The sequence below is a fragment of the Choristoneura fumiferana genome, chromosome 17 (assembly GCF_025370935.1).
Source record: "Choristoneura fumiferana chromosome 17, NRCan_CFum_1, whole genome shotgun sequence".
Taxonomy (NCBI): Eukaryota; Metazoa; Arthropoda; class Insecta; order Lepidoptera; family Tortricidae; genus Choristoneura; species Choristoneura fumiferana.
The window spans coordinates 16,218,577-16,245,522 of NC_133488.1; the positions used below are offsets into that span (position 1 = coordinate 16,218,577).

At 36.7% G+C, this 26,946-nt stretch overlaps 1 protein-coding gene across 3 annotated transcripts in view; it reads right to left on the minus strand.

The window, feature by feature from the left end:
• The window catches only part of LOC141436897 (uncharacterized), a 225,516-nt gene that overhangs the window by 104,456 nt on the left and 94,114 nt on the right, over positions 1 to 26,946 (minus strand). Inside the window, exon 1 of one of the 3 annotated variants that reach the window (XM_074100004.1) lies at positions 11,223 to 11,396. The exons of the other annotated variants lie outside the window; for them this stretch is intronic. Coding sequence (XP_073956105.1) covers positions 11,223 to 11,316 — 94 coding nt within the window. The 5' untranslated portion in view covers positions 11,317 to 11,396. Of the gene's footprint in view, positions 1 to 11,222; positions 11,397 to 26,946 lie in introns of those variants that run through there. 3 annotated transcript variants of the gene reach the window in all.

The following is a 26,946-nucleotide window of genomic DNA, read 5'->3' on the forward strand; positions in this document are numbered from 1 at the left end:
TTACAGTGTGATACAAACTGAACTTTTGTACGAGATCAAATGCAGCAGAAATTACACGCGACTCACAGCTCTAAAAATTACTTTACCCCAATGTAGATTGGCTGATTGACATGATTGATTGACTGAGAAACAAAATACATAGGATAGCTTTTATCCCGGAAAATTGCCTAGTTCCCGCGAGAAAGTGATAAACGAATTCTACGCGGATGAAGTCGTGGGCTAGAGCTAGTTAGGTATGTATATTTTCAACACGAGTAAATTTTTACTGTGAGATTTGTAATGGTATGTCAACAAGGACAAAGTTGTCAGCAATTTATAAACATAACTGTTTTCTTTAAATGTGAATGACAATATAATTATTGAATCGATTCTTATAAAATTAATGTAAAATTCTTTTGAAAATAGATTTCAAAGTTAGACCACATTCATCGAAGTTACAGAGGTAAATACGAAATAAAAACATGATGACGAAAATAGAGCCTTCCTAAGCAGAAGGAGTACAAACAAAAAACAGTTTTCTCCTAAAATAGGTACTGTCTACAACACCAGGTGGGGGTAAAGCACATAAACCATTATTTAACAATATTTGTTCAAAACGTTCAACAGTTAACACTTCTGAGAAACTTGCAGGTCACTCCGAGGCAAACGTTTGTTCGGTAGGAAAACATTGTGAGAGGTGACCTCTTCACGACCTCTTACCGACTCCGAACGACCTCTTCAGTGGAAGTGCGATGACGACAGGTTTCGGTCGTGATTTGACAGTTTACTAATACCCGGTTTTAAAGGCTGTGTAAGAAATGTGAACGGTACATAACATACGAGAGTATAGAATACTAATTTAATTTGTTTGACCACGAATTATTTTACGCATGTTATTACGTTCGGGGAACAGTATTGCCCCTAAAAATATTTTAAGTACGAAAGTTTGTCGGTGAATGCGTGCTCATGTGTTTCGTAATCTTTTAAACAAAAAAATGGCTGGTTTGGCATGATACGGGATCAATGTAAAATAAAATAGCAACATTTAGACCGCTAAAACGGGTGTTCGTCATATCAAGTATGTAAAGACCACGATTTGATTTTTGGGAATTTCAATGGCAATTAGTAAAATCTCGAAATTTCAATTCGACTACCAGATTTGCTACGTTTTGAGCGGTTTGCGACAGTGATCTTGCGGGTTAAGACTAGTAGGTAATAGAAATACATAATGGACGGTTGTAGTTTGGATAACAACAAAATTGATTTCCAATTTGAGTCACTGGCCAGTTGCACATCTACGATATTCATTAAATATGTAAGCCAAATTTCAAGTCTCTAGCAAGGTTTAGGCTGTGCGTTATTCTTATCTATCAGTCACGTTATTCTTTTATAAGTATAGAAAATAGGTTCCTGCATATTTATTTTACTGTCCTGTTATTTTAAAACCTAGTGTATTAGTCCAATTCGCAATTCGCTTTTGCAGGTGGTAGGACCTTGTGTAAGGTCCGCCCGGATTGCTACCACCATCTTGCTCGCTAATCCTGCCGTGAAACAGTAGTGCTTGCACTGTTGTGTTTCGGCGTGGAGAGTAAGCAGCCGGTGAAATTACTGGCACTTGATGTATCCCGTCTTAGGCCTCTAGGTTGGCGACGCATCTGCAATCCCCCTGGCGCTGCAGGTGCCTATGGGCGGTGGTGATCTTTTATCATCAGGAGACCCACTTGCTCGTTTGCCATCCAGTTGAATAAAAAAAAAGATAAAGTAATTTGTTTGTTTGGTCATTGACCGCTACAATTAATGCAGAAAAGTCTAGTTTTTATCAAAAATAGAATCATAAATTAGTATCTGATCCCACGCACATTAACACATTAGGCAAAATCGCCATTTTATACCTAATTTATAGTTTACACAATTAATTTAATTCCGCATTAACTGGTTTAGCATTTACAATGAAACGACGTTAGGTTTGATAATCGCTGGAATTAAAAACTATTCAATTTTAAAAGAGACAAAGTATAATGACCTATTTAGGACTAATTAGTGGAAGATAATAAATCTTAACTTTATTTTGACAATATTACTCTTTAATTTTATTTTAACTACTATATATTGAAAATTAACTTTCTTTGAACAGAATGTATTCATATTATTAGCAACGTAATGTTTTTGTTTTTTATATCTAAAAACCTTTTTGCTAATTATATTTTCTGTCGCATGTACCTGCATTATCATCTAAATTATATATCATTGACATTCAAGCCTTAGCTATCAAATCAAAACGCGAAAACTGCCAGGGTTATTTAAAAAAATGCTGTATATCCAGTGCTTCTGAAATGTCCACTCTATCTTTAAGTGGTTTCTACGGAATTGCTAAATTTCAATTTTAAAATGCCACACACGGATCGACACAGCATTCCGATTCGATCGATTCTAAAACTAAGACCATAAATATGTACAGTAAAAAACTGGAGGCTCTAAAGAGGCTGCCAAAAGGCTTAGTTAAGATTCCGGTGAGGTCGCGGGGTCGTCTGAATCTACAATTAACCTGCAGTAGCGTAACTACCATACTCCAACGCCGGGCCAAGTTATAAGCAACGTATTGTTATTTATACAAACTCAATATTATTATTTATTGAGATAGGAAGTGTAGGTAGTTCAGGGTTTCTTTGAATGTTTACTGGTAGGTCATGCGTTTTATTTGGGAACGGTGCTCGGTGTAGCTTTGAGAATGATCTTGTAAAGAATCCGAAACGCGTTTTTGTCCGGTGTTTGAGTAACGTGTCGATTTATGTATAAGCGGCGTCAATGTGTAGATAGCTGTCGTGCACGTGTGCAGATGAGCAAGATAAAATGGTTGTCGTTTATCTACTTTAGATCTAAAAATAAATAAAATTAGTTTTTAAGGTTAAGAAGCTATTACGAGTATACCTACAACAAACAGAAACGTACAGACAATCGGCGAATATTTTTTTAAATGCCTAATAATCAAGTCATGACCGCTCGCGATCGCAATCAAATGACAGTTTTTGTATGCGAAATCTGTCATTTGATTGCAATCACGAGCGTCAGAACGTTAGGCAATACGGCCTCTGGGCGACTGAGTTTTCCGCGAATAAGATCTCGGAAGGATGTTTTTTTACCAGAGATAAGACCAAGCTAGATTGATTATTCGCCTCCAAAAACCCTCCAAATAAGGTAATCGTCCGAGTGTTCGACGCGCTAATGCCCAATAGACGACACCCTGCTGCCACCTCTATTGCTAATGGCATAAGATTAAAGATGCCAACTATTGGGACAGTGATGAGCACTCATACGTTTATCTTAGCAAATTTGATCGAACTCATTAAATCTGTTTCCGAGGTCCTTAAAACAAACAATTAAATAAATATACAAAAATTGCTCGTTTCCAGGTATTATAATAAATAATGAAAAGAAAAATAATGAAAGGAGTTAAATTCATGCTACAAAAACATAATATATCCATATCCTTGAAAAGCCTAATAAATCAAAGCAAGTTTATAAATAAAATGTAAAATAGTCTAATAAATCCGACACATTGTTGTGTTAACTGTCCATTTTTACGATTTCATTTGCATTTTGACTTCTGTTACTCGTTTTTTATGAAAATAAACTTCGCCAGATTGCTTACCCTTGGTGACAAAAGTAGAGTTGTAAATTAGGATTTTTGTCAGTCTGCCCATGACAAAGAAAGTTCAAACAAACAATGTTTATATTTTACGCTTATATTTTATTAAAATTATTCAAATTCTAAACGCTCTAAATGACTATCAAAACATTAGACTGGGCACCTTGACATTGGTAGTTACAAACAGTATGGAAAATATCCATTGTGTGACAAAACTATACCATTGTATTAGTAACTAGCGACCCGACCCGATCCGGCTTCTCTTATTAATCTAATCAGAAGCACTTCTTGAGTTTCAGCTCCATTTTCCAAAAACAATACACGCGTGATACCGGGACGCGTTGCTAACATAACATAGGTAGTATCTATAATATTAAATATCGTCACTACTGTGAAAAAATCTCGTATCTCAAATCAATACGTTAACGAAATGGAATCTTGAGTTAATGTTCATAAAGTTCACTAAAGAATTACCGATTTTTGAGATACGGGATTTTTTAAAAGTGTTAGTGACGATATATATGCCTTCCATGTTTTTTTTTCTAACTGCTGGTTTAAATGAGGTGTTATATTTAAATTCATCGCATATTTAAGAAATAAAAAAGCGTACGAACGACGGGAAGCGAGTAAAGATTTTCATGTCATAATCGATTTTTTTCCACAAACTTCCCGTAAATTCACTCTGTATTCACCACACATCTAATACCAGCAGACTTTAGTCTTCGTAAACAATCCCAGCGTTCTCAAAAGCCAGGGGTCCCCAACCTTTGGCTCGAGTTGTTGAGCGACCCGCGCGTCTCACGACCCGCGTCACCCCTGACCCGGCCCGTGAACTTGAGCTCGCGACGAATTTTTGACATTCTACCGAGATAGGGTTTCCACATGATGAAAAAATAAAAATAATAATCAACTTAATTCAAATCTCAAGGCTTCATACCTATCAATAAACAGTCAAATATTAATATTAAATCAGAACAAATACAGAATCTTTATTAACAGACAGCGATATTATGTTGAATTTGCCGTCGTATTTATACACCTAACCACAAAAAAAAAACTGCCTACTTGAGTTTCATGGATAAAATTGAAATATAAATAAGTATGATTGCTTCTAACATTGCTTGACTAAAATAGTGTTTTATTTATTGAATATCAAATACTTTTTGTTGCATTATGTGTAAGTTACATGTAAGTTAGTTAGAAATTATAAACTTTGTCTAACTCACTTGTGAGCGCATTGAAATAAAGAAACAAATGTTTTATTTTTTTCAGTTACCATTGAAACTTAAGTAGCCCTTATTTTTATTTGATTGGCATATACACTGTTGGTACAGGGTTTTCAGGTAAATGGCTGCCAAAAACGGATTTAGTTTTATATTTTGCAAAAATGATTTTGATTTCTGTTTCAACCTTTAAAAATATCGCGAGAAAATATTAACAGCTCCTAACAAGTGCTGTGGCAAAAAAATAGAGAATTTACAAAATACCTGATTTATTGACAACCCTATTTATATTCGTATGGGTTCAAAGTATACATATTGATGCTAAACTGTTTTGTGTTGAGTTTTATTTATATTTCAGTGACGCTCCTCGTTAAATAAGATTTATGTTCGCTCTTGAACTCATGTTTGAATTTTAAATAATGCGCCATTTTTTATAGTTCAACGATTGTTTGTTGAACTGTGTCTAGTTTAGGTTAAAGTTGCAGTTCATGTTTTTACGCGAAAAACTGTTAACTATATTGCTGCATATGTCATCATTATCACCGTCAGAGCCGCTCCGCTACCCGCTATCTTTCAGTCCGCGACCTCATATGCACCCTTATTACACGACTCACAACATTTCAATTGGGGCCCGAAGTGCGCCAGCGCACTTACTTTGTCCAAAACGCCACAATAGCCTTCAAGACCCATTGTCACCGCTTCCTGACTATTCACTAGACAGACGTACCTGCCTTTTTTTTAATGGTCAGGTATGGCCTTTCTTGGAAATAGGCGCAGCAGTGCAATTTTGTTTGAAAAAAAAAAGTGGTGAAGTGCGAGTCGGACTTACTCTAGAACGGTTCGGTATCATTATACAATTACCATAAGTACCAAATCGAGCAAATGAGGCCCAAAAAAAAACGTGTTTTGTAGTTCATCATCATCATCGGCCGGAAGACGTCCACTGCTAAGCAAAGGCTTCCCCTTAGAACGCCACAATGAACGACAACACGCCACTTGCATCCACTCCACCGGTTGCCCGCAATTCTCTTTTTTCTCGTTAATTTGTAATAAAAACATTTTTTTATTACCTTTCCGGAATACCGGAAAATGTGTTGTGGGTAAGCCCTCCACTAGGTGGGCTAGTAAAGGTTGAATGAGTTCAATGGATGCGGGTGGCACAGTAACAGTCATTGAGGCGTTCTATGGGTGAGGATGAGGTCTTTGTTTGGCAGTGGATGACATTTGGCTTACAACCTGATACTGATAAAAGTCGTATTAACCTACGGTTTAAGTCCTAATTCAGTGGCTAGAGAACGTGACTACAAATGTTGTGGTCCCGGATTCGATCCCTGGTCAAAACGTCGTGACCATTTCCACAGTAATGTGGTCGAAACGTCGAGGTGATTATTAACTCGAGTGTTTACCGTGATAAGTCCCGAGTGTGGTGTTAAATAGGTTTATATGTTACCTAGTATCTATAACAAGCTTTGTATAGTACCTACCTGTAGGATTAGGTTAGGTTAGGTCAATTGTCTTTTGAAATTAAATTATAGAAAAACTTAAAGTATACACAAAGATTGGCGGAAGACGATGCAGTAAAGGCGGAAACATGCTGCTAAAACGCGACGCCACGCAACGTCGTCCGACGCATGTTTTTATTTGCAACTGACCATATTAAATACATAGGACTGATTTGTACTGACACGCGTTTGATAGCGTGTCGCAAGCGTGGCATGGTGTTGGGTTTTAAATAGTTTTAATAGTATGTCCACACCTTTAAACGTGCAAACGAGACAGCGCATATCATATTCTCTCTCGCGCTTTTACTGTGTTTTTAGTGACCGAAGTATAGACAGTGGAGCTTTAAGGATCCAATTGAAACCCCGGGCACGGAACCCGCACAGCAACAAATAAACAAACTTGACATCTCAAGGGAAAGAAATAAGGTTTTAATTCCTGATAGTTAAAATACTTGGGCAACGAAAGATCCTCTGTCATAGACGCTATTGACTACAAAATAAGTGATATTTTGCTATGAACTTGGGGTTTTTCAAACAAACAAGTACTTGGTTAATGTGGGGGGTAAAAGGTAAGAAAAGGTAAGGAATTAGGGGCTTTTTTTGTGAGTGAAGCGAAACTGTGACCAATTGGCTGTGATTTGCATTGAGTTTTGCTAAAGATTCTTAAATGGTTATAAAGTTGAAGTGTAATTTTATTTGTTCGCATCCTACGAGACTTCCTGAGGTAAAATGTAGTCGATGTTAATAAGGCCAAGCTCTCACATTCCGAAAAGAGGCTGTGTCTATTAATAGTGTATAGACCAAGATGACGATGATATTAATCCTACTAATATAATAAATGCGAAAGTTTGTAAGTCTGTTTGTTTGTTACTTCATCACGTCTAAACCGCTGTACTGATTTAGATGAAACTCGGTATACAGATAATTTTAATCCCTGGGAAGGACATAGGATAGTTTTTATCCCGGAAAATTGCATAGTTTCCGTGGGATAGTGAAAACCGAAATTTAAGCGGACGGAGTCGCGGGTAACGGCTAGTAAGATATAGTTTAGCTATCAGTTCTGTCAGTGAGAGTTTTGGAATCATAAAACCACAGAGTCAGGTTTGTATCAAGTGCAATAGGCAATGGCTAAAAATACACCAACAGACACAGCCAACAGATAAACATGTTTTTTTTCGCAAAGTGTTTAAAACACTCGTAAAGTTGGTATACTCGTTTATGAGACATTTTTTGATTAAAAAGGATGGCAAGTATCACGAGTCATTGACATCTACAACAATAGAAAATTGCTTATGCGTTGCCACTTTGCCAGCCTATGTTGGCAACACATAACATAGCTTAGATAGAAAATATCCCATGTGCTAGTAAATTTATTGACCGATTGTGTAAACATACATGTGAAAATTAATATACATTTGTACTGGACGGTACTTTAGATATTGAATACTCTTTTTTTAAGTAAAGTAAATAGATAGCACGTTAAATCTGCACAAACCTACCGCAGCCTTCTGGCACTACCTGCTTTAATCCTTAACTTACCTTTAACTAACCGACTATTTACAAAGGGTGGTTCATTCTTCTAACACACCATGACTTAGATCCATTTTAAACACTTAAAACTTTTATAACTCACAATAAACAAGCTGAGGAGCTTACAATATTATCAGCGGAGTTTAATGATATTTTTCTAAAGAACAACCTAACAGATGTTCCTGGAAAGATTTTATGGTTTTTTATTGTATAGAGAAATGTTTATTATTTGTTACTTATTTATATTCTTTATTCATAGAGTAAGTATATAAACCTGCTGCAGCATAATTTTTTATGCCTCTATTTGGTAAAGTCAAATGTCAGAGTGACGTCAAACGAATGTTAAGTTCACATCAGCTTAACAAACGTTTATCAATACGGATTGACCATGTTTCACTTTACACTATAAAGGACAGTCTCCACTGGGCAATGCGAAGCAAATTTAAAAGTCTGCAATTAATGACTGGTTTTAGAAATTACTACTAATTTTGTGAGTATAAACTACAGCATAGAAAGCAAAGGTTAATTTTGTCAAATGCGCTCGCATTTAATGGCAGAAATAATGTACTAGATTTATAATTTATTGAATCAGGCGTTACTTTGCGGTGTCCATATCAATGAACTAAAAGTTCATTATTAGATTTATGCTTTTTATTAAATGGAAACTTTATGATTGCATTTGTATCCGACATATTTTGATCTATTTTAGTAAGAAATATTGGGGATGAAATATATATACTATACTCTTTAATAAATTAAGTGCAATCTTTAATGTATTAGTGAACTCTTTAATGTAATCTCCTAAGAATATATCTTAGCGTAAATTGTAACCAGAAATAGTTATGTTTAAAATAAGTAAGTAATAATTCTAATGAGTTTATTATATTTTTCTCTGTTTAGTACTTTACACTGGTTCAGATAGCGTAGGTCTCGCCACAAAGTTGAGGCCACTAAATACTCTCTTTATACTACTGGCAAAAACCCTTTACCACAAAGAAATCTCCAACTATCTCTGACCATGAAGCCTACTATAAATATTCATTGTATTTTTTATTTATTTACTATTGACAATTACCCACAGCGGTGTCCCTTTGAACCCTTCAAAGGTTTACCTTTAAGGATTACAATTTAACTTCGCCCTACCTGACATCATAAAAGAAGAAAGCTTTCGGTTTTTGTAAGTGAAGTTGTTACAAGTAATTTCTAAGCGTAAACGAAATAACTACAACGTGAACTTAAAGAGAAAGAGGAAAAATATTTTAATGTTTAAAGTCTCTACACATTACAACGTATCATACCATGCCCGTGACCGTAACAGCAACGTGCCAGGCAAAAATATCATCGAAAATACAAACTGAAATATAGATGCACAGAAAAGCCAAGCCAGGTCCTCAACAGGCGTTGGTGTACCGGCATAGCGCACGCAGCACGGAGTGCTGAGGACCTGGGTTCGATTCCCAGCGCTGGTCGCTTTCTGGTTTTTCTGTGCATCTATGTTTTAGTTTGTATTTTCGATGTGGATTTTACGGGATGACCGTAAAAGTAACAAAATTTGGAGTTGAAATAAGAAATAAAAAATACTCCAAAAATACTGATCAAAATGAATCAAACACGACATATCTGCTATTATTTTTTCAAGAGTGTACCTACTAGTGTTCGGGATATCCTGGCTGCAGCATCAGGCCGAGAATTCCATAATCTTGCATAGTTATATGCATACATGGCTGTTTCAAATTTTAGGTCCCACATATGTTTGAAAGTAAAGTAAATACCATTATGCGTCAAAGATTCCTACCGCAGCGAAAAAAAGAGCTGATAATCTTGAAACGGCTGAACCGATTTTGATAAAACATGTCTAAGATCCATCACTGGAAAACCTGCTTTCAAATAAAAAAACCGCATTTAAATCAGTCCACCCGTTTAAGAGCTACGGTGCCACAGACAGACACACAGACATACAGACACACAGACATACAGACACAAAGACACACATAGCGGTCAAACTTATAACACCCCTCTTTTTGCGCCGGGGGTTAAAAACCGATCTTAAGGCAAAAATAGTTTGTATTGAAAAGTATGAGAGCATGCCCACCAGCACGTTTCGTAACCAACCGTCGCCGTCGCGTGTCTTCTATGCGTTTGACATTCCGTTCCTGATACGTTCCTATTACGATCATGGCATGATACGGTGTAGAAGATATACCTTTAAAAGCTCTGCATTAAACTTGATGTCCGGTTACACTAGTCTCTGTCAAATTTTATTTTATGTAGCAGATGTCTGTAATGCTGTCCTGGTTTAGTTTAAAAATTGAACAGAGATAGTATGATAGATATCTGTTAGATAAGATAATAGGAATTTAACAGATACTAATAAAATAGGGAGCAAGTGACACTAAACTAAATAAATATCAAGAAGCTCAAAAAATTACACCGAATATATTTATGTTTACAAACTTATTTTTTTTAAATGTTTGGTATGTAAAAGTGACATGATTTAAGAGCTTTACTAACTATAATAGTAGATTGTAAAACTAGTGTGTAAAATGGGTTCAGAGGATAAATATTTTATGTCGCCTATTCAGCATAATTATGAAGTTTTAAAATGATTACAAATAACAAGCAAAATTGTTGTATTTAAATACTAAGTTCCCGCTTTTTACTGGCAAATAACAATAAAACTTGTAAACAAATGTCAATTGCATTGTAAACAAAACGTGAAACATAAAAATGACATTTTTAATTCATCTGTCTGAGTACCGACGGCCGCCGTACAAAAGACATCAACGCGCGTGAGAACTTCACAATGAATTCGATATAATACGTACTTTATTATATTACCACGTGATTACCAAGTATTGTGATGATTATGTTACAAAGCTATGGTGACAATTATTATGTAATATTGTTAGGTTATCATCAAAGTGAAAAATAAACTTAAATTTGTAAAGATTTTGGCTAAAATTACGAGTAGGAGCGTTTGTAACTTTTATAATACTACTTTGTTTTATAAAATGCTAAATGTATTTTTAACAAATCGATTACTATCCACAATTACTTACATTAAATAAATATAATTTGTTCTCGTTCGGTGTGTTGTAATTTTTTTTTATAAAATAATATCACTGTCATTACAACTAAAAATATTTTAACATATCCTAAGTTTATAAGTAGTTACGTATGTATTTATATTTAAATACAAAAAAACATCAACCCACAATAATGAATCCTCTATTACATAACAATTGTATTTGTTTCTGAACAAAAACAAAAAAAAAACAATCTACAAACTTTTTGTAACACAAAAATACACGTATTTTTATATACAACACTTGTTTCATTTACCTCCTTCGTCATCCTCGTAATCCGAAAAACAGCCTTCCTTTAACGCCTCTGTTTGATAGAACCTCTCCGATTTTATGTACATTTTCATATACATTACTGTTAGTTACATGCACACACAAACACACACAATATCGGCAACGTAACAGACGAGCGGTCAGCTCGGCGGGCGCGCGCGCACTGAAGTTATCAGACCTTTGACAAAAAAAAAACAGGTAGGAGCGTAGGTAACGGAACAATCGATGTTTTTTTTGTTCAGACAGGCTTTGAGATGTTATTTGTGTACATTTTTAAGTTTTGCTCGCTGTTGGAAAAAATTGCGAGATATTTGACGGTGACTATAACTAAATCTTCATTTTGAGATTGACTCATTTTTCTTATTAAAATAAAATAGTTTTTAATTTCTCATTTTTAGATAAAATTATTCAAAGTCAGCAACTGGTGAAAGTAAGTATACCGTGTTAAGGAACGATTTAGTTGATGTGTTACATTCATTTAAAACAATGACCTTCATTTGACTTTCCATTTTTTGTTAATAAAGATATCAACGCGCCTACCAAATAGTTTACAACAAAAACTTCTTAAAAAACGATAAAATGTACGAACATGATTGCAAAAATTATGATTTATTTACACATTTCACGATTTCAAGTTTTTGAGTTGATAGTACATATATAATATATTATTATGCAACAAAATATTTTTAAGACAACACGTCCAGTAGCTGTCGACTTTCAAACCCATCTTCTCTCAATGTGTCATGGATTTAAAAATAAAAAAAAACACATGTCAACATGAGTGGCATAAGCAGAAGAGGATATTAATCTCAAGTTAAACTTAATGGAGTGCGACAAAGTAAAGGGTCCAAACATTTTTACATATTTTGACAGCTACTTTTATGCACTGATAATTTATATGAAACTAAAACGCGTATAAATTCCTTTCAAACTCTGTAATAAACATGTTGATGTCAAAATGTAGATGTCATTTTTATGACCGTGTAAACGTCGCGTAACGATGATTATGTACAAATAATGACATTCATGGAATGTTACTAAGGTTTTCCATAGCGTTGACTGTTCAAGAATTTTTAAGAGGATTATATCCATCCATATCACATAATGGCATATGATTTTTTTTTCTTGGCGGCTACAGTTATAATTTTAACCGACTTAGTAAAAAGTTTCAAGTTCGATAAATGTAAATTATTCGATTTATACGAAACGATTGTAGGAAAATATAACTCACGACCTTTGCCCGCAAAACTATTAATCATTAACTAAATGAATTATCAAAAACACCGTAGTTAAATCCAAACTATACTCTAATAAAATCAAGTCCCGATGGAATTCTAATGAATGCTAATAAAGTTTAGTTATAAGGCGGTGTCAAAAGTTTGATTGTCACTTTTAATTAGGCGTTTTAAAAAAAGTGACATGGCAAATTGACAAGCATTTACACTTTTTTTGTACATTAAGTGTAACAAGTATGTAAATAACTATGATGTTGATGTGTGTTTGTCGCGTTCTGATCAAGGAGGTGTGAAAGAGACGAACATACAGGAAAATCACTAGTATAATATAGTGTTTTACACAACTGCCAAAAATATATTTTGCTGTGTTATTTAATTACCAATTTATGGTATTATTTAAGGTCATAACTATTAGCAATTGCGAGAGTAAAAAATATTGCTGAATAGAGAAGACAAAAAAAATTGGATTTGTTACAATTTTTGACTCAATTAACTTTCAGTTTCATATAATATAGATGCTTAATTGACATTAGATCAAAACCATAGCGGATAAAAACTTCCGCGAGACCCAGACATAATACGTACATACCTAATTAAAATAAAATATATAGAATTGGTTCGAAACCAGTCGGACATCGTCATCAGCTAGAAGACGTCCACTGCTGATCAAAGGCCTCCCCCATAGAACTACAACTTATTACTCGCATCCACCGGTTGCCCGAAACTCTCACATACTTCAAATGTCGGATATAAATACTTCAACACTAATAATTGCATAACGAGTTTATATTTCCTCAGTTGTGTCTTTTAGCTTTTAGATTTTGAAACCAAATTAAATAAAAAAAGAAAAACCATTTATTTCATGTTGGAGTTTGACTTAATCTAAGTGTTAGTTATACATGTATATTAAATTAATGATAAATAGGGAGTTCACGACATTATGACACTAGTGGGGACATGTAGTTTCCCACAATGTGTCATATAGGCACAGTCCAGCGCCAGCCTGCCCGCGATCATTGACAGGACGCGGTTGGGGCTGGCGCGCACCCGGCGCACCAGCGACGCAGCAGCAGTTTTAAATGCCATTTAAAACTGGTATATATATATCTAAAACCGACAACTCCCAGCCCGCTCCAGCCGCCAACAACATTGTCGCAGCCTAAACAAGACCTAACCTAGCACGTATTTATTCAAAGCAACAATTGTTCATTTGTGAAATCCCGCGCACGCCCGATACGGTGCGTAGCGGGTATATAGAGTTGTATTGTCTGCGTGCGCATAGTAAACAGATTTGAAACAGTATCACTACGGAAAGTTCCTGTAACAAAGGGCATCATAGCACAGGATCCTTAGTCGTACTTAACTAGCAATGCACCGGTGAGAAGTTTCCAAAGTTGCGCAACTTTCAACGTGAGAATTTCTTCTGAGATCTAACTTAGAATGTTCTCGGGAATTCTTCTCGTAGCTTCTGAGAATGTTCTCGGGAATGAGAATTTATCTCCTGACGTGTGCTTATTTATGTTTTTTTTTTTATATTCACTACTGCATTTACAACGGACATGTGGTAGCCCGGTTTATATAAAATACGTGGTATCTCTGAGAAAATAGACCTCGCAAATTTTTCAAAATGGCTGAAATATGATATTTTTTACGTTTTCACCCCCACGGTTCAGCTCGGTTTGATAAAATTTCATAAACATGGATTTTTTGACGCTTTAAAGGAAAACAATTACTAACTGAGCGAGTGCAAATCGCATACAGCTTCGCACTCGCTCAGTCAGTTATTGTTTTCCTTTATATTGTGTTCCCACAAAATCTAAGTACACAATCAGTAAACACAATCAACTGGAAGAAAATTAACAAAGCTTATTCATTGACTTATTTTTTCGAAAAAAAAATCATACAAAACAAACACCATATCATTTCCTGCTTCATAGTCACACGCGTACTGTTTCAACGATTCCTCTGTGCGCGAGCGCAAGCGATTAGCATTGAGAAGGTCGGCGCGTGGGGTGCGTGCGGGGCGCGGCGGAATGCCGCCGACATTTCGGCCGGTCTCTGACTAGGAAGAGTCCATTTGCAAGGTAGTGGACTTGCCCATTTCAAGGCATTTTTTGCCCTTTGGTTTGAGGCTTTGGAGTATTAACCGACTGTAGATGACATGCGCACTAACTTTTTTGCTAAATTGTGTAATTTTTGTCGAGAGGGGAGGCAGTGTATATTTATCTATCACTTGACTTGACTTTCCCTGATGTATCCACGAGTACTCTTGTTTTTGTTAGCCTGTCAATTGTTCGAAATTTAACTGCAAGAGATCCTTCAAGAGACAAGTTTTTCCTTAAACATCTGTTTTTCATTGTTATCTGTTCATATTCGCGCATGTATGACCGCTTCCATCCGCTTATTATACTTTGGACCGAGGGGTGGGTGTTGTAGGCTTCTCCGTTTGGTTTGATAGTTTAAGTTCGGGGTAATGGGTACTGTTTAACTACGCTTTTTTTAAGTCAGGTAGATCTGAGAGGGATGTTTTGTTTCGGATTTTTGTTTATGGCACCGTATGTCCCAACAGAATTGCTGTGTTCTCACTAGTTCCATTGCTGGTATGAATATGGGTCATTATTCGAGCTGAGCGCTTATTCCGTTTGATTTACGTGGGCTCATTTTTGTTGACATGGTAGATTTTGTTACAGTTTCCAGGTTATCTAGTAGAAGTACAGGACGTATACAAAATAATCGAAAATGTCATTAAATTCTACAGCTCATTCTTAAAAAATGTGATCACGAAAATTGAAGCAGTGGAAACTCTTGAATAACCCATACGCATCAATCTTTACAACAAATAATGGAAAAATTTTGAAGTACAGAATTCTAATCATCATCATCATCATCATCCGGAAGAGATCCACTGGTAAACAAAGGCCTCCCGCTACAACGCCACAATGAACGACAACTCATCGCCACTTGCAACCAGTTGCCTGCAACTCGCGTGATGTCAGTCCACCTAGTGGGAAGCTTGCCAACGCTATGCCTTCCGGTTCATGGTCGCCACTCGAGGACTTTTCCTCCGAACGATCTGTTCTTCGCGCGATGTGGCCCGCCCTTTGCAACTTCAACTTGCATGTTCTTCGAGCTATGTCAGTAAATTCAGTTCGGCGAATTTCCGTATTCCGGATTCTCCTAGAAAACTCTATAGAATTATAATATTCATAATAAAACTAGCTTTTGCCCGCGACTTCGCCCGCGTGGAATTCGGTTATAGTGCGCTGTTCCCTCGGGAACTGTGCATTTTTCCGGGATAAAAGTAGCCTATGTCAATCTATGACTCATAAACATCTCTATGCCAAAAATCACGTCGAACCGCAGCTCCGTTTTGACGTGAAAGACGGACAAACATACAAACACACACACACTTTCGCATTTATAATAATTAGTATGGATTACTTTTATAACTGATCTGGTAAAAATCAGCAGATCAATGAGTTAGTTTGATGGAACATCCTTGTAACTTTAAAGCAAGTTTCAACCTGTATTTTATTTATGATAGTAAACATACAAGGTGGTCACTGGCTATATCACAATGGTCAATTGTGTTCGGGGTGGCCCCAACAGCCATTTTTTATGCAGTCAAAATGTACACAACCTTGAAACAATATTTTTTTGTTGAAACTTGCGAGAATTTAAACGTTTTGATCAATGGGTCACTGTGGAATAGTCATCCCTGCCTATATACGTCCCACTGCTGGGAAAAGGCAGAATGAGAGGGCTTGAGCCGTAGTTCCCACGCGGGCGCAGTGCGGATTGAGACTTCACACACACTATTGAATTGCTTCGCCGGATTGCTACCACCATCTTGCTCGCTAATCCTGCCGTGAAGCAGCAGTGCTTGCATTGTTGTGTTTGGGCGTGGAGAGCAAGACAGCCTCTAGGTTGGCAACGCATCTGCAATCCCCCTGGTGTTGCAGGTGTCTATGGGCGGTGGTGATCTCTTACCATCAGGAGACCCACTTGCTCGTTTGCCATCCAGTCGAATAAAAAAAAAAGGTTTGTGCAGCCCTCGCGATGTTTTTCTTCATCGTAAAGACGAATTTAGACTTGCAAGAAAAATCTTGCAAGTTGCATTACATTGCGGCGCTCGATTGACCACTACAAACTCGTTGGCTTTACAGCCTCGCAATGTAATGGAACTTGCACGATTTTTCTTGCAAGTCTAACCTCGGCTTAAAGCTCGTGGTAAATTTCAAATGTAAATTGGTACATGAATTTGGAAAAGGTGTGAGCTGAGATTTTAAGCCGCACTCACGATCTTCTGCTTAAGAGGCCAAACCATTAAGGTACTGTTTGTTTCACATGCTAGTTACTAGCATGAAAGCATGCTACTATTGAGCAAATGCTACCTACTAGCATGCTTTTTTAATGGCATGCAAGTACTGCAGGTAGGTAACGAGCATGTGTAACGGTACCTTTAGGCTACCATGGCTTATTATGTTATAGTGTAGGTAGTGACACGAGAGTTGAAGTGAATGCTTACAGACACAGCTACCTACATAAAAAAACTGATTGCATAAAAGAAGAATGAATGAAATGAATGAGTGAATGTCTAAATCCTGCTGTCATTTCATGAGATGTTCCTGTGTGCGTGTCCTCAACTCTGGTGGCACTACCTATAATAGAGATAAATGGGTGTGAATGTAGAATATTGATGTAATTGTATGAGCCATTCATATCCGACCTCGATGTAGAAGTATGCTCCTCGCCATGGAATGTAATTTAGTTTACCTGCAACCAATAAAAATAAAACATTAATTGAAAATACAAACTGAAATATAGATGCACAGAAAAAACAGAAAAATAAGACCATCACTGGGAATTAGGTCCTCGGTAATCCGTATGCTATACCGACTGATGGTCAACGGTACCGACACGAAATGCACCTCATATCTCAGCTTGTGTTTCTTACTTAGTCACTTAAGCAGCGACGCTAGCGACATCTATGCCGTAAGAACTTTTTCGGCATTCCTTTGGAACTAACCGCTCACCCGGACAAGAGATATCGTTTCTAAGCAATCAAATTAAGAAATCTTTTTGACGGTCATCCCGTAAAACCGAAATTGAAAATACAAACTGCAATATAGATGCACAGAAAAACAGTCGTCGGTACAATACAAAAAGATTCCAAAAAACCAATCTTAATAAAACATTACTTATGTTATCAGAATTTCGAAATAAATAGTTTTTTTATATGAAGTTCCCATGGGATCGCGATAAATGAATTCTACGTGGACGGAGTCGCGGACAACAGCTAGTAGAAAACTTCCCAATTGAAACCAAAATCAACTCAGAGTCACCCGTTACAGTAAATTGAGGAAAAGGCACGGAATTAGAACGTAAAATCATATTTCCCTCTCGCTCGTTTTGGCATAAATGTGAGCAAGAGAGTATTATGATTTTGGGTTTTAATTTCGTGCCATAGACTGTAGATGCGAGCCCTCATATATCAGTCATTGGCTATATAATGGCTGTTTTATGACATTATTACCGTTACTAATCCAATTAGGTTTATGAGGTCATTCGAGTGATTGCTGACTGCCACTAATGATCGGAAGTCATAGTTATATGTGGGTTATTAAAAAAATGTAGGTTGTTGAATTCCAAGAGGCTTGTGCGAAAACCGTCCGGTACCAGGGCCACAGAAGTAATGACGAGATGAATAGATATGATTCTGTACATTATGTACTGTCTCTGACCACCGGGCTTTAAAAGCAGGGTTAGGATTGTACTATCTACTCGAACAAAAAAAATGAATCATGAAAGTTTATTTGGTTTTACATTTTAAATACATATAAAGTACATACTTAAATAATCGAAAGACTTAACAACATCATATACAACATATATTATGTGTCTAACATCTGGTAGCATGGTGTACGGTTGTGTTGCTCTGAAGAAGAGCTCTGGGTGAGTTCGAAACGCGTCAGTGTAGTGTGGTGGTGGTTTTGATGGGTTTGTGTGTGTACTTACAGTGTGGAGGTGGAAGAACTGCATGAACACGCATATTTTGCATAAACTTAACTATCATAAGGTCGCGGGTGAGCAAAGAAATTATTTTAGTTCGTCAAATTAAATGTTACAGCACATTGATGATCGACCTTCACTGTCAAAGTATTTCAATATTTTTGGAGTATTTTTCGTTTTTAATTTGTTGATATTTATAACAAGGACAATATAGCTTTCACATAGACATAAAGGTATTGTGCATTAGCATACGGTAAGCGGCCATTAGTGGGCGATAAGAAAAGGTCAGGATTGACGAGTGGACGTCGACCTTTAGCAAAGTGCTCCTGTTTGGTTATGATGGTATTTAAAACGAAGGGTTTGTTAATGACACCAGGGCACCCAAAACTGATTTTTACAGAAAGAAAGCCACAAAATAGGTTTTTCTCTTAACCAACCACAAACAATACATGGATCTATGTTGACTGACTAAGGGGCTGTTTCACCACCCATTGATTAATTTTATTTGACGGATAAACGTGATGCCATCTCCATCTATTTCGTCACATAAATTCAATCAATGGATGTTGAAACGGGGGGTTAATAAATGAATTATTATTATATAACTAAGGCTGAAACCGATTTTGGATGGAAAGCACCTTCCACAGATTGGTGTGAGAGCTAGAGTGAAATTTTGGATCCATATCCTATCCAAATAACCATTATCTTACTCACTTATCCCTGCGCCAAGCAGCAGTGCTTGCGCTGCTGTGTTTCGCCGTAGAGAATAAAAGTTCTTAAGAGGGTGTAGATAAATTTTAACTCCACAACAGTTCAACAGCTTTTGCTTTCGACTGTACGTAATATTTCTGCATGTAATAGTTACCAGACAACTGTTCATACAAAAATATCCTAATTAACATAATCCCAATACCCAAACTGAAAGCGTTCCGCAATCTTATACTCGTAAGTCCATCCAAATGGGTGATAGCAGCGCTCGCGGCTACTGCATGTCAAAGTGATAGGTTATCCAAATGTCAAACTAATGCAATGGTGATAGCAATTGAAATTACGTAATAAGTACTAATACATAGTTATATTAGGAGTGATGTGATTCAAATAAAAAAATAAAAAATCCGACTACTTTTTAAAAACGAATAAGAAAAAAACCTGTGTGGTGTCAGGTTAGAATTACACCTTTCCATTTCTTCCGTGGATTGGAAAATTACTAAAAGTGGCTCCGAAACATAACTAAGTGCTAACTAAGTGTGATAAATGGATTTGGCTCAGCGTATGCTGTGGACGCACACAAAAGTGCGCATGCACACAGCGCTGATTTACAGCCGAACCCTTTACACTTGCTGCCTATCTTTGTGTTTATCACTGTGGGTAGGTTACAAAATCGGACGGAAAAAGATATTTTTTTTATAAAAAAATATATTTTATTACTTACGTATTAATTATTAGTTACGTAATACTTATTTTGTTCTAAAGTGTAATATATAACTAGAGCATTGGTCATTCGCCTGTCAACTCTCTCCGTACACTTTCTACGGTAAACAGCCCCGGCACTACAATTTAGTTACAGGCCTCGTAAACCGAGATTAGCACCGCTTTGTTAATTAGCAAGTAAATACAATGGAGATAATGTATTAATAATGTTATTATACGGTTAGCAGCGAAAATCATACAATTTTTACAGTCATACTAAGTAGTAGTAGCCAGCAGAGCAGAAGTACTCTTTTATATGGATCGACTAGGCAACGGTATTATGAAATATCTATATTGAACTACAAGCGCCATTTTGGTGAAAACCCTAAAGATGTTATTTACGTATTCGTATATGTAATCGAGTTCACTGCGAAATGTAATTGGAGTATTCAATTTATACTAACAGCGTCAAAGCAAACAACAAGTAACCTCGACTGTAATATTAGTTATTATTATTACAAATATATATATATTTATCTCTTTTCAATATGATCAGGAGTTGAATACCATTTAGGAAGCAGAAAAAAACTTAATGAATTGGAAATTCAAGTGGACACAAATATACTCATCATCATCCCAGCCTATATACGTCCCACTGCTGGGCACAGGCCTCCTCTCAGAACAAGAGGGCTTGGGCCATAGTTCCCACGCGGGCCCAGTGCGGATTGGGAACTTCACACGCACCATTGAATTGCTTCGCAGGTTTGTGCAGGTTTCATCATGATGTTTTCCTTCACCGCAAAGCTCGTGGTAAATTTCAAATGTAATTCCGCACATGAATTTCGAAAAACTCAGAGGTGCGAGCCGGGGTTTGAACCCACGACCCTCTGTTTGAGAGGCGATAGGTCAAACCACTAGGCCACCACGGCTCTTATATAAAATATACTGCTAAATATACTCAAATATACTGCTCAAAAGAAAATAAGGGCCACGTGATTTTTATGGGTGAGACGAATATACCAATAAATTTAATTCTTTATAACATTCCTTGTCTAAAATTGGTTTTATTAATACAAATACTTTTCATTCAATTAAATGTATTCAATTAAAAACGAAAGCATATCTTTGATTTCATTTTACCGGTAAAATTCAGGTGGCCCTTATTCTTTTGAGTAGTATAGATTATCTGATGCAAATTGATGTGCGTCAAACGCATTGCGTTTAACGCAGCGTTTTTCGCATAAAACAATCGAGCGCTTTAGTCGCTTTTTACGTCATCCACGGAATGGGTCGTCTTATTCCAAAACCGAGCACGTTACGGGCAACCTTTCACCTTGTTTATATATGAACTTTTACCTTGTTCATATAATAATATGAACTTTCGCTAAATATCTGATGTGAGACTAAGCAAGCGCTCTTTATTGCCTAAGACGAACTCCGCACTCCAGCCCTGCGGTGTGGAAAGCTGAAGGAAAACACCACACTCTTTTCCTTTGCATTAATCCTCAACCGACCACAACCATTCTGTCAAGAGTGCAGTGACAATACAATACAATGACCCTTTATTGTACACCAGAAATGGTAAATGATACAGAAAACAGGTACATAGAGAGAAAAATTACAAGGTAAGCAATAGGCAACCTTATCGCTTAAGAGCGAAAAGAAACGAAGACGAAAAGGGCAGTTCAGTGTACTCACCAATAATTTTATTTACATTCTTGCTAGACGCCCATGCCGACTGTACTCTCTAAACTAATTAAACATTGTCTTTATTGGTGAAACCAATCACTGTAAATTAGTTTTTACTGACATTCGCGGAAACAATATTGTTTTATGTTATGTAAAACTGAATTCTCACTAGTATATTACATTTTGTAATGCTGAACACAAAATATTATAACTTTTAAATATGTTGACCTTTTTTACGATTTAAAGGAGATTGAATGATCTCTCAATGTATAAAAATAAAACTGGGCTACTTGTTTAACCCAACTGGCCAAAACGAGGGTTATGTCTTTCAAACATATGTATGTATGTCCATTTCTTTAATTATCACAGTAGCCTAAACGGCTCGAGTGTTTTAGACACATGAGGTATCATTAGATACATCAAAACTGTCGAAACACGAAAAAATTTTGGAAGAGGATTTTTTTTAAATGTAACAATGTGGGTATCAGATGAAAGGTAATTAGCTCGTCCCACTAATCCCACTACGAGTAATATCATAGAACATGCAAAAGTTTGTAAGGAAGTTTGTTTGTTTGTTACTTCATCACGTCTCAACCACTGAACCGGTTTAGATTAAATTTGGTATTCAGATAGTTGGAGTCCCGGAGAAGGACATAGGATAGTTTTTATCCCGGAAGATTGCATAGTTCCCGCGGGATAGCGATAAACGAATTCTGCGCAAACGGAGTCGCGGGTAATGCCTAGTAATAAATATGTGCATGTTTTAACAGTAAAGTTTTAAGCTAAAATTTTTACAGGATCAACAAAAAGTATGAAATAAAAAATATATAAATAATCAAAAACTCGTGTGTATTCCCGAAATCTCAATTGTTAAGATTAGAAACGTAAAATTGTAATGTGTGTCATTCTTAAAAAATCTCAAGAATTCAGTAACGGTTCCTTCGAAGCCGCGGCTTAAGACTGATCATTACATACTTTAAATACACTCTTATATAACAAAGCGGATCACTTTGTAATTGCTTTAAACGTCATTTAATAGAAGCAGGATATATAGCGTAATTACGGGGTTCTAGGACGTAATTTTACGCTTAATGAATTATCTAAAGATAGCACGCGCTGAGTAATTGAATGGCCAAGATAGCGCGTATATATTCGTTAAGGTTGTTGCGCGACACTTGCAAGTTATATGTGTGTTATTGTTTAAAACGAATCAGACGTTTGATTTGTGTCCATTTTTCCTTTCAATATTGTAAGCAAGTTTGGTAAAGTATGTGAATGAAATTGCAATGTGTTATTTTTTATATATATATTTATTTTGATAAATAGTGTAAGTACCTACTCGAACAACCCGATAAGTGATATTTTCTCGATAGATCTAGCTAGACACGCGGGAGCGTGTCAAGCCAATTTCAAGCTAACAGAACTGGCGAGCAGCACCATGTGTAATTTTACCTGAACCATTTGAAAATACTTTATATGTTTAGTTTTCCGAAACTAGGTATACCTACATATTATTGTACCTAGCAAACTGGAGTAAATATTTTTATTTACTTTCTTAGTTTGCTTTTTACGTTTTAATTAATATTTTTGAGATATCGGGTCGCTGGGTTGATGCCAGTTGATGGTCGGAGTTTTTTTCTTCTAAAGTTATGACGACCGATTTCCAGAAGGATAATGTCGGGTTTTAACGAGGGACGCACGTGTCGATACCTTAGCCCCTTTACAACTCTTGGGTACCAAAACAAAAACTAGCGCAGAAAATAGGAAAGTAATAAAGCATCAAGGGCGTTCGCATACAATTTTATTTCTGTCGGGTTTGAGGCCCCGTGTCCATGGGGTCCCGGCGCAAAGAAACCCATTAAATATGTATAAAAAAGCCTTGTCGACACAACGAGGGACGAAAGGGCCGGCAGCTACCTTTCTCAATGAATTGGCATAGCTATTCACCAAGGTAACACTGCCAGCCTGTTTAGCACTATGCCTTTTTTAATTTAAGTAATTAGAAAATATGACCTATAATTGGGTAGTAGCCTGGGTAAAAAAAAAAAAATTCACTTTTCATGCTCGTAAAGTTCGTGTTTATGCTGGATCTAGGCGACATTATAATGAATTTTTATGCTCTAGTGCATAAAGTAAAATCTTCGTCTACGACCAAGGCAATCAGGTGTTAACAACCACAAACTAGTTTCTACATATTTTTTAATAATTTTTGATTTGTATAAAACTAAAACAGAATCAAATAAATCAATAAAACTAAATATTTCTTATTAGCAATGTATGAAAAATAAAAGGTACCTACCTAGTTAGTTAACAATGTTCCCACTGTTGTTATTTTTATTTCCTCGCAATCGAAGTGAAAAGCAGGGTGTAAAACTCGAGCATTAAACCTATTTTCCCCTCGAAGTGTCTATCCATCTCGCCGTACCGGCTCGGGTGGCTATATGAACGTCTTGGGTAAAATCGCTCGTGGTATGCTCTCGTTGTACAATCTTCTATTCTATTTAGTCTGACAGTTAGATATCAGAAATTATTGGAGACGTCGCGTTACATTTCGGGAGTCACGGAATTTAACCGGCTATATGTCCATAATGACCTAATAGACAAAAGATAAAATACGTTCCGTTATTTTTTGAAAATCGATCTGACGGAGTATTATACTTGCTTTCAGGAATGTAGTCTATTTAAATTCAACATTCGATTAACTGAATCAAACCCAAAACTAAGAACATTTTCAAGTAGTAAAAAATATTCACTACTCTATAAAATAAAATTAAATACATTACTTAACGTCTCTGTGTGTGTGTCAGTTAGCGTGGGCGCAGGTCAGCTTATTAGAGGCGACGGAGACACGACGCATATCCGAATGCACTTGTGATGCATAACAAGACATGGCCCTTGGTTTAGCGCATGTCATGCATAGGATAGTGTTGTGGGAAGGTCTCGATGTCACCGAGACAAATCTCTATTGTGACATTGTGTGGAAAGTCAATCGGTTTCTATGGAAACTCGCAATCAAGAAACATTCAAGGAATCAGACTTCAGTTCTCTTGCGCGTGCGTCGAACGGTAATGATTGATTGTGCTTGACGTAATCAGGATAAATGAAAGAATTTATTGAACATATACATACAATTAAACTTGGCCAAACTCAATCTCCATCGCCGCTCATAAGCGATACGAGTTTCGACTTTCTGAGTTCAGATATAAGGGATACATCTTTAAAATAATTGCAAAACACCTACTCAATTTTGACATACACAAGTTATAAGCAAGCTGTAAAACAATGCTAAACGCGTTAAACAAGTTTCCTTTAATGTTCGCTGACACCGACCTGGTCGACACCTAACCTTACGTCCCACGGGCGTGTGTCATGCGCACGCGCTGGTCCCACATCTTCAAACGAATGTATACTTATTAGTAACATATAGGGGAGACCGAGGAGAGAGTGACAACGTCGATTTTTTGGAGCTTACTAACTGCTAGCGAGCTCGCAATAGCGCGCGTTTTTCAAGTCTAGAACTTTGTGTGTTGTCACTACTTGCCTTTGTCACAACTCTCCTAGGTCTCCTCTACTGCATATGCTTCACTGATAGACTAATTATATTCTTATTGTAAATGCGGTAGTGTCCGTCTTTGTGTCTGTTACTTCTTCACGCTTAAAGTGATGAACCGATTTAGATGAAATTTGGTATGGAGATAGCTTCAGACCCTGAAAAGGACATAGGATAGTTTTCATCCCAGGGATTTTAATAATTCCGGCGTATTAACAATTTTTTCATATACAATGTCGCGAGCAACTGCTAGTAATATACATAAGTAAGATTTGACGACAATCCTAATATTATCTTTATTATTCAATGTGAAAATATGTTTGCTTATTTGTTTAACTTTTATGCCTTAACGACTGTACAATCGAGGAAACTGAATCGCGTACCAAAATAGGACCTTTTCGTAGTAAAATTCGCTATGATTTCTATGGCAGATTAATGGAATATCAATATGACATCAGTAGCATAGAGGTTCGACCCTGGTACGCGTTTCAGTTTCTTTGACTGTACAAATTGGTATGAAAATATTGGAAGACCAGGCTAAAATTATAATGGATAAATATCATGGGACACTTGACACCGATCGACCTAGACCCAAACTAAGCAAAGCAGGTACCTACTATGGATACTAGGCAACGGATAAACATACTTTCATAGATAAATACATATTAAACATCCAAGACCCGAGAACAATTCGTATTATTCATACAAATACCTGCCCCAGCCGGGAATCGAACCCGGGACCTCAAGCTTCGTAGTCAGGTTCTCTAACCACTTGGCCATCCCGTCGTCTAGGTCGGATAGGTTCATTGGGTGGCCGCTTGCGGTCATAATAAAACAATTGACTGAGTTAGGCGTCACTCAAAATCAAAATATTTATTTTGCAAGTATTTTAAAGGCAGTCGGGTTTTTTACCTTTTATTTCGAAAAACTCATTGTTTTTGAGGGTAGGTATACTAATTATAGTTAAAAGCATGAAGCATGAGGGCATGATAATTTCTGCGCACACAAAGTCGTGGTCAAAATCTAGTAACAACATAATCATTAACAAAAACAAAACAGATTATTGTAGCTGACATTTTCACACGTCTAAGTCAAAGTTACAAGGGGTCAACCGAAAATCGCATAAGGTCTTATGATTCATGCGCTAACGTCATCGTTGCACGGGGGGCGAATGTCACGCGCCCACGTGCGCTGGCGCACCATACACGTACAAAGGGTATTCCAACACGGAATTCAACTTCGTATCAACAAGCTTGAATGGAACGGAGCCGATATTCGAGATAAGTTTAAAGGTTGATTTGAGTTTAGAGTTTGCGTCTGTGTTCCCTGGTCGCTACAGTTTGGCCGTCTTCTGGGTGTCGTCTAAGTAATCAAGTTAAGTATATTAGGTACATTAAGTGCAACAATCTTGTTACTTAAGGATTAGTAGGTTTTTTATGAAATGACTTTTTTAATGAAATAAACTACTTTGAATGTTTTTCATTTTTAGGATGAATGGGCATTAGGCAACTCCATACGTAAGATCACACACAAATCACATGGTGGCGGTGATAAATGTGTTTGTGTGATTATTTGTGTGTAGTGTGTCGTGGGTTAGCAAAGTAATTAAGTCATTGTTTCAGTTGAAAATAAATAAATTCAAGTTAAAATCTTGACTAAGGCCGTATTGACTAATGCACGGGTGTATGGCAGGAAAAAAATATGGCTTAGATTGTGGTTCCGACTGGACTACGGTCCAAGACCTCTTAATCTGAGAAGAGGCCTGTGCCCTGCAGTGGGCCATGTAAAAGCCAAGTTTTTATTAATTTTGAGTC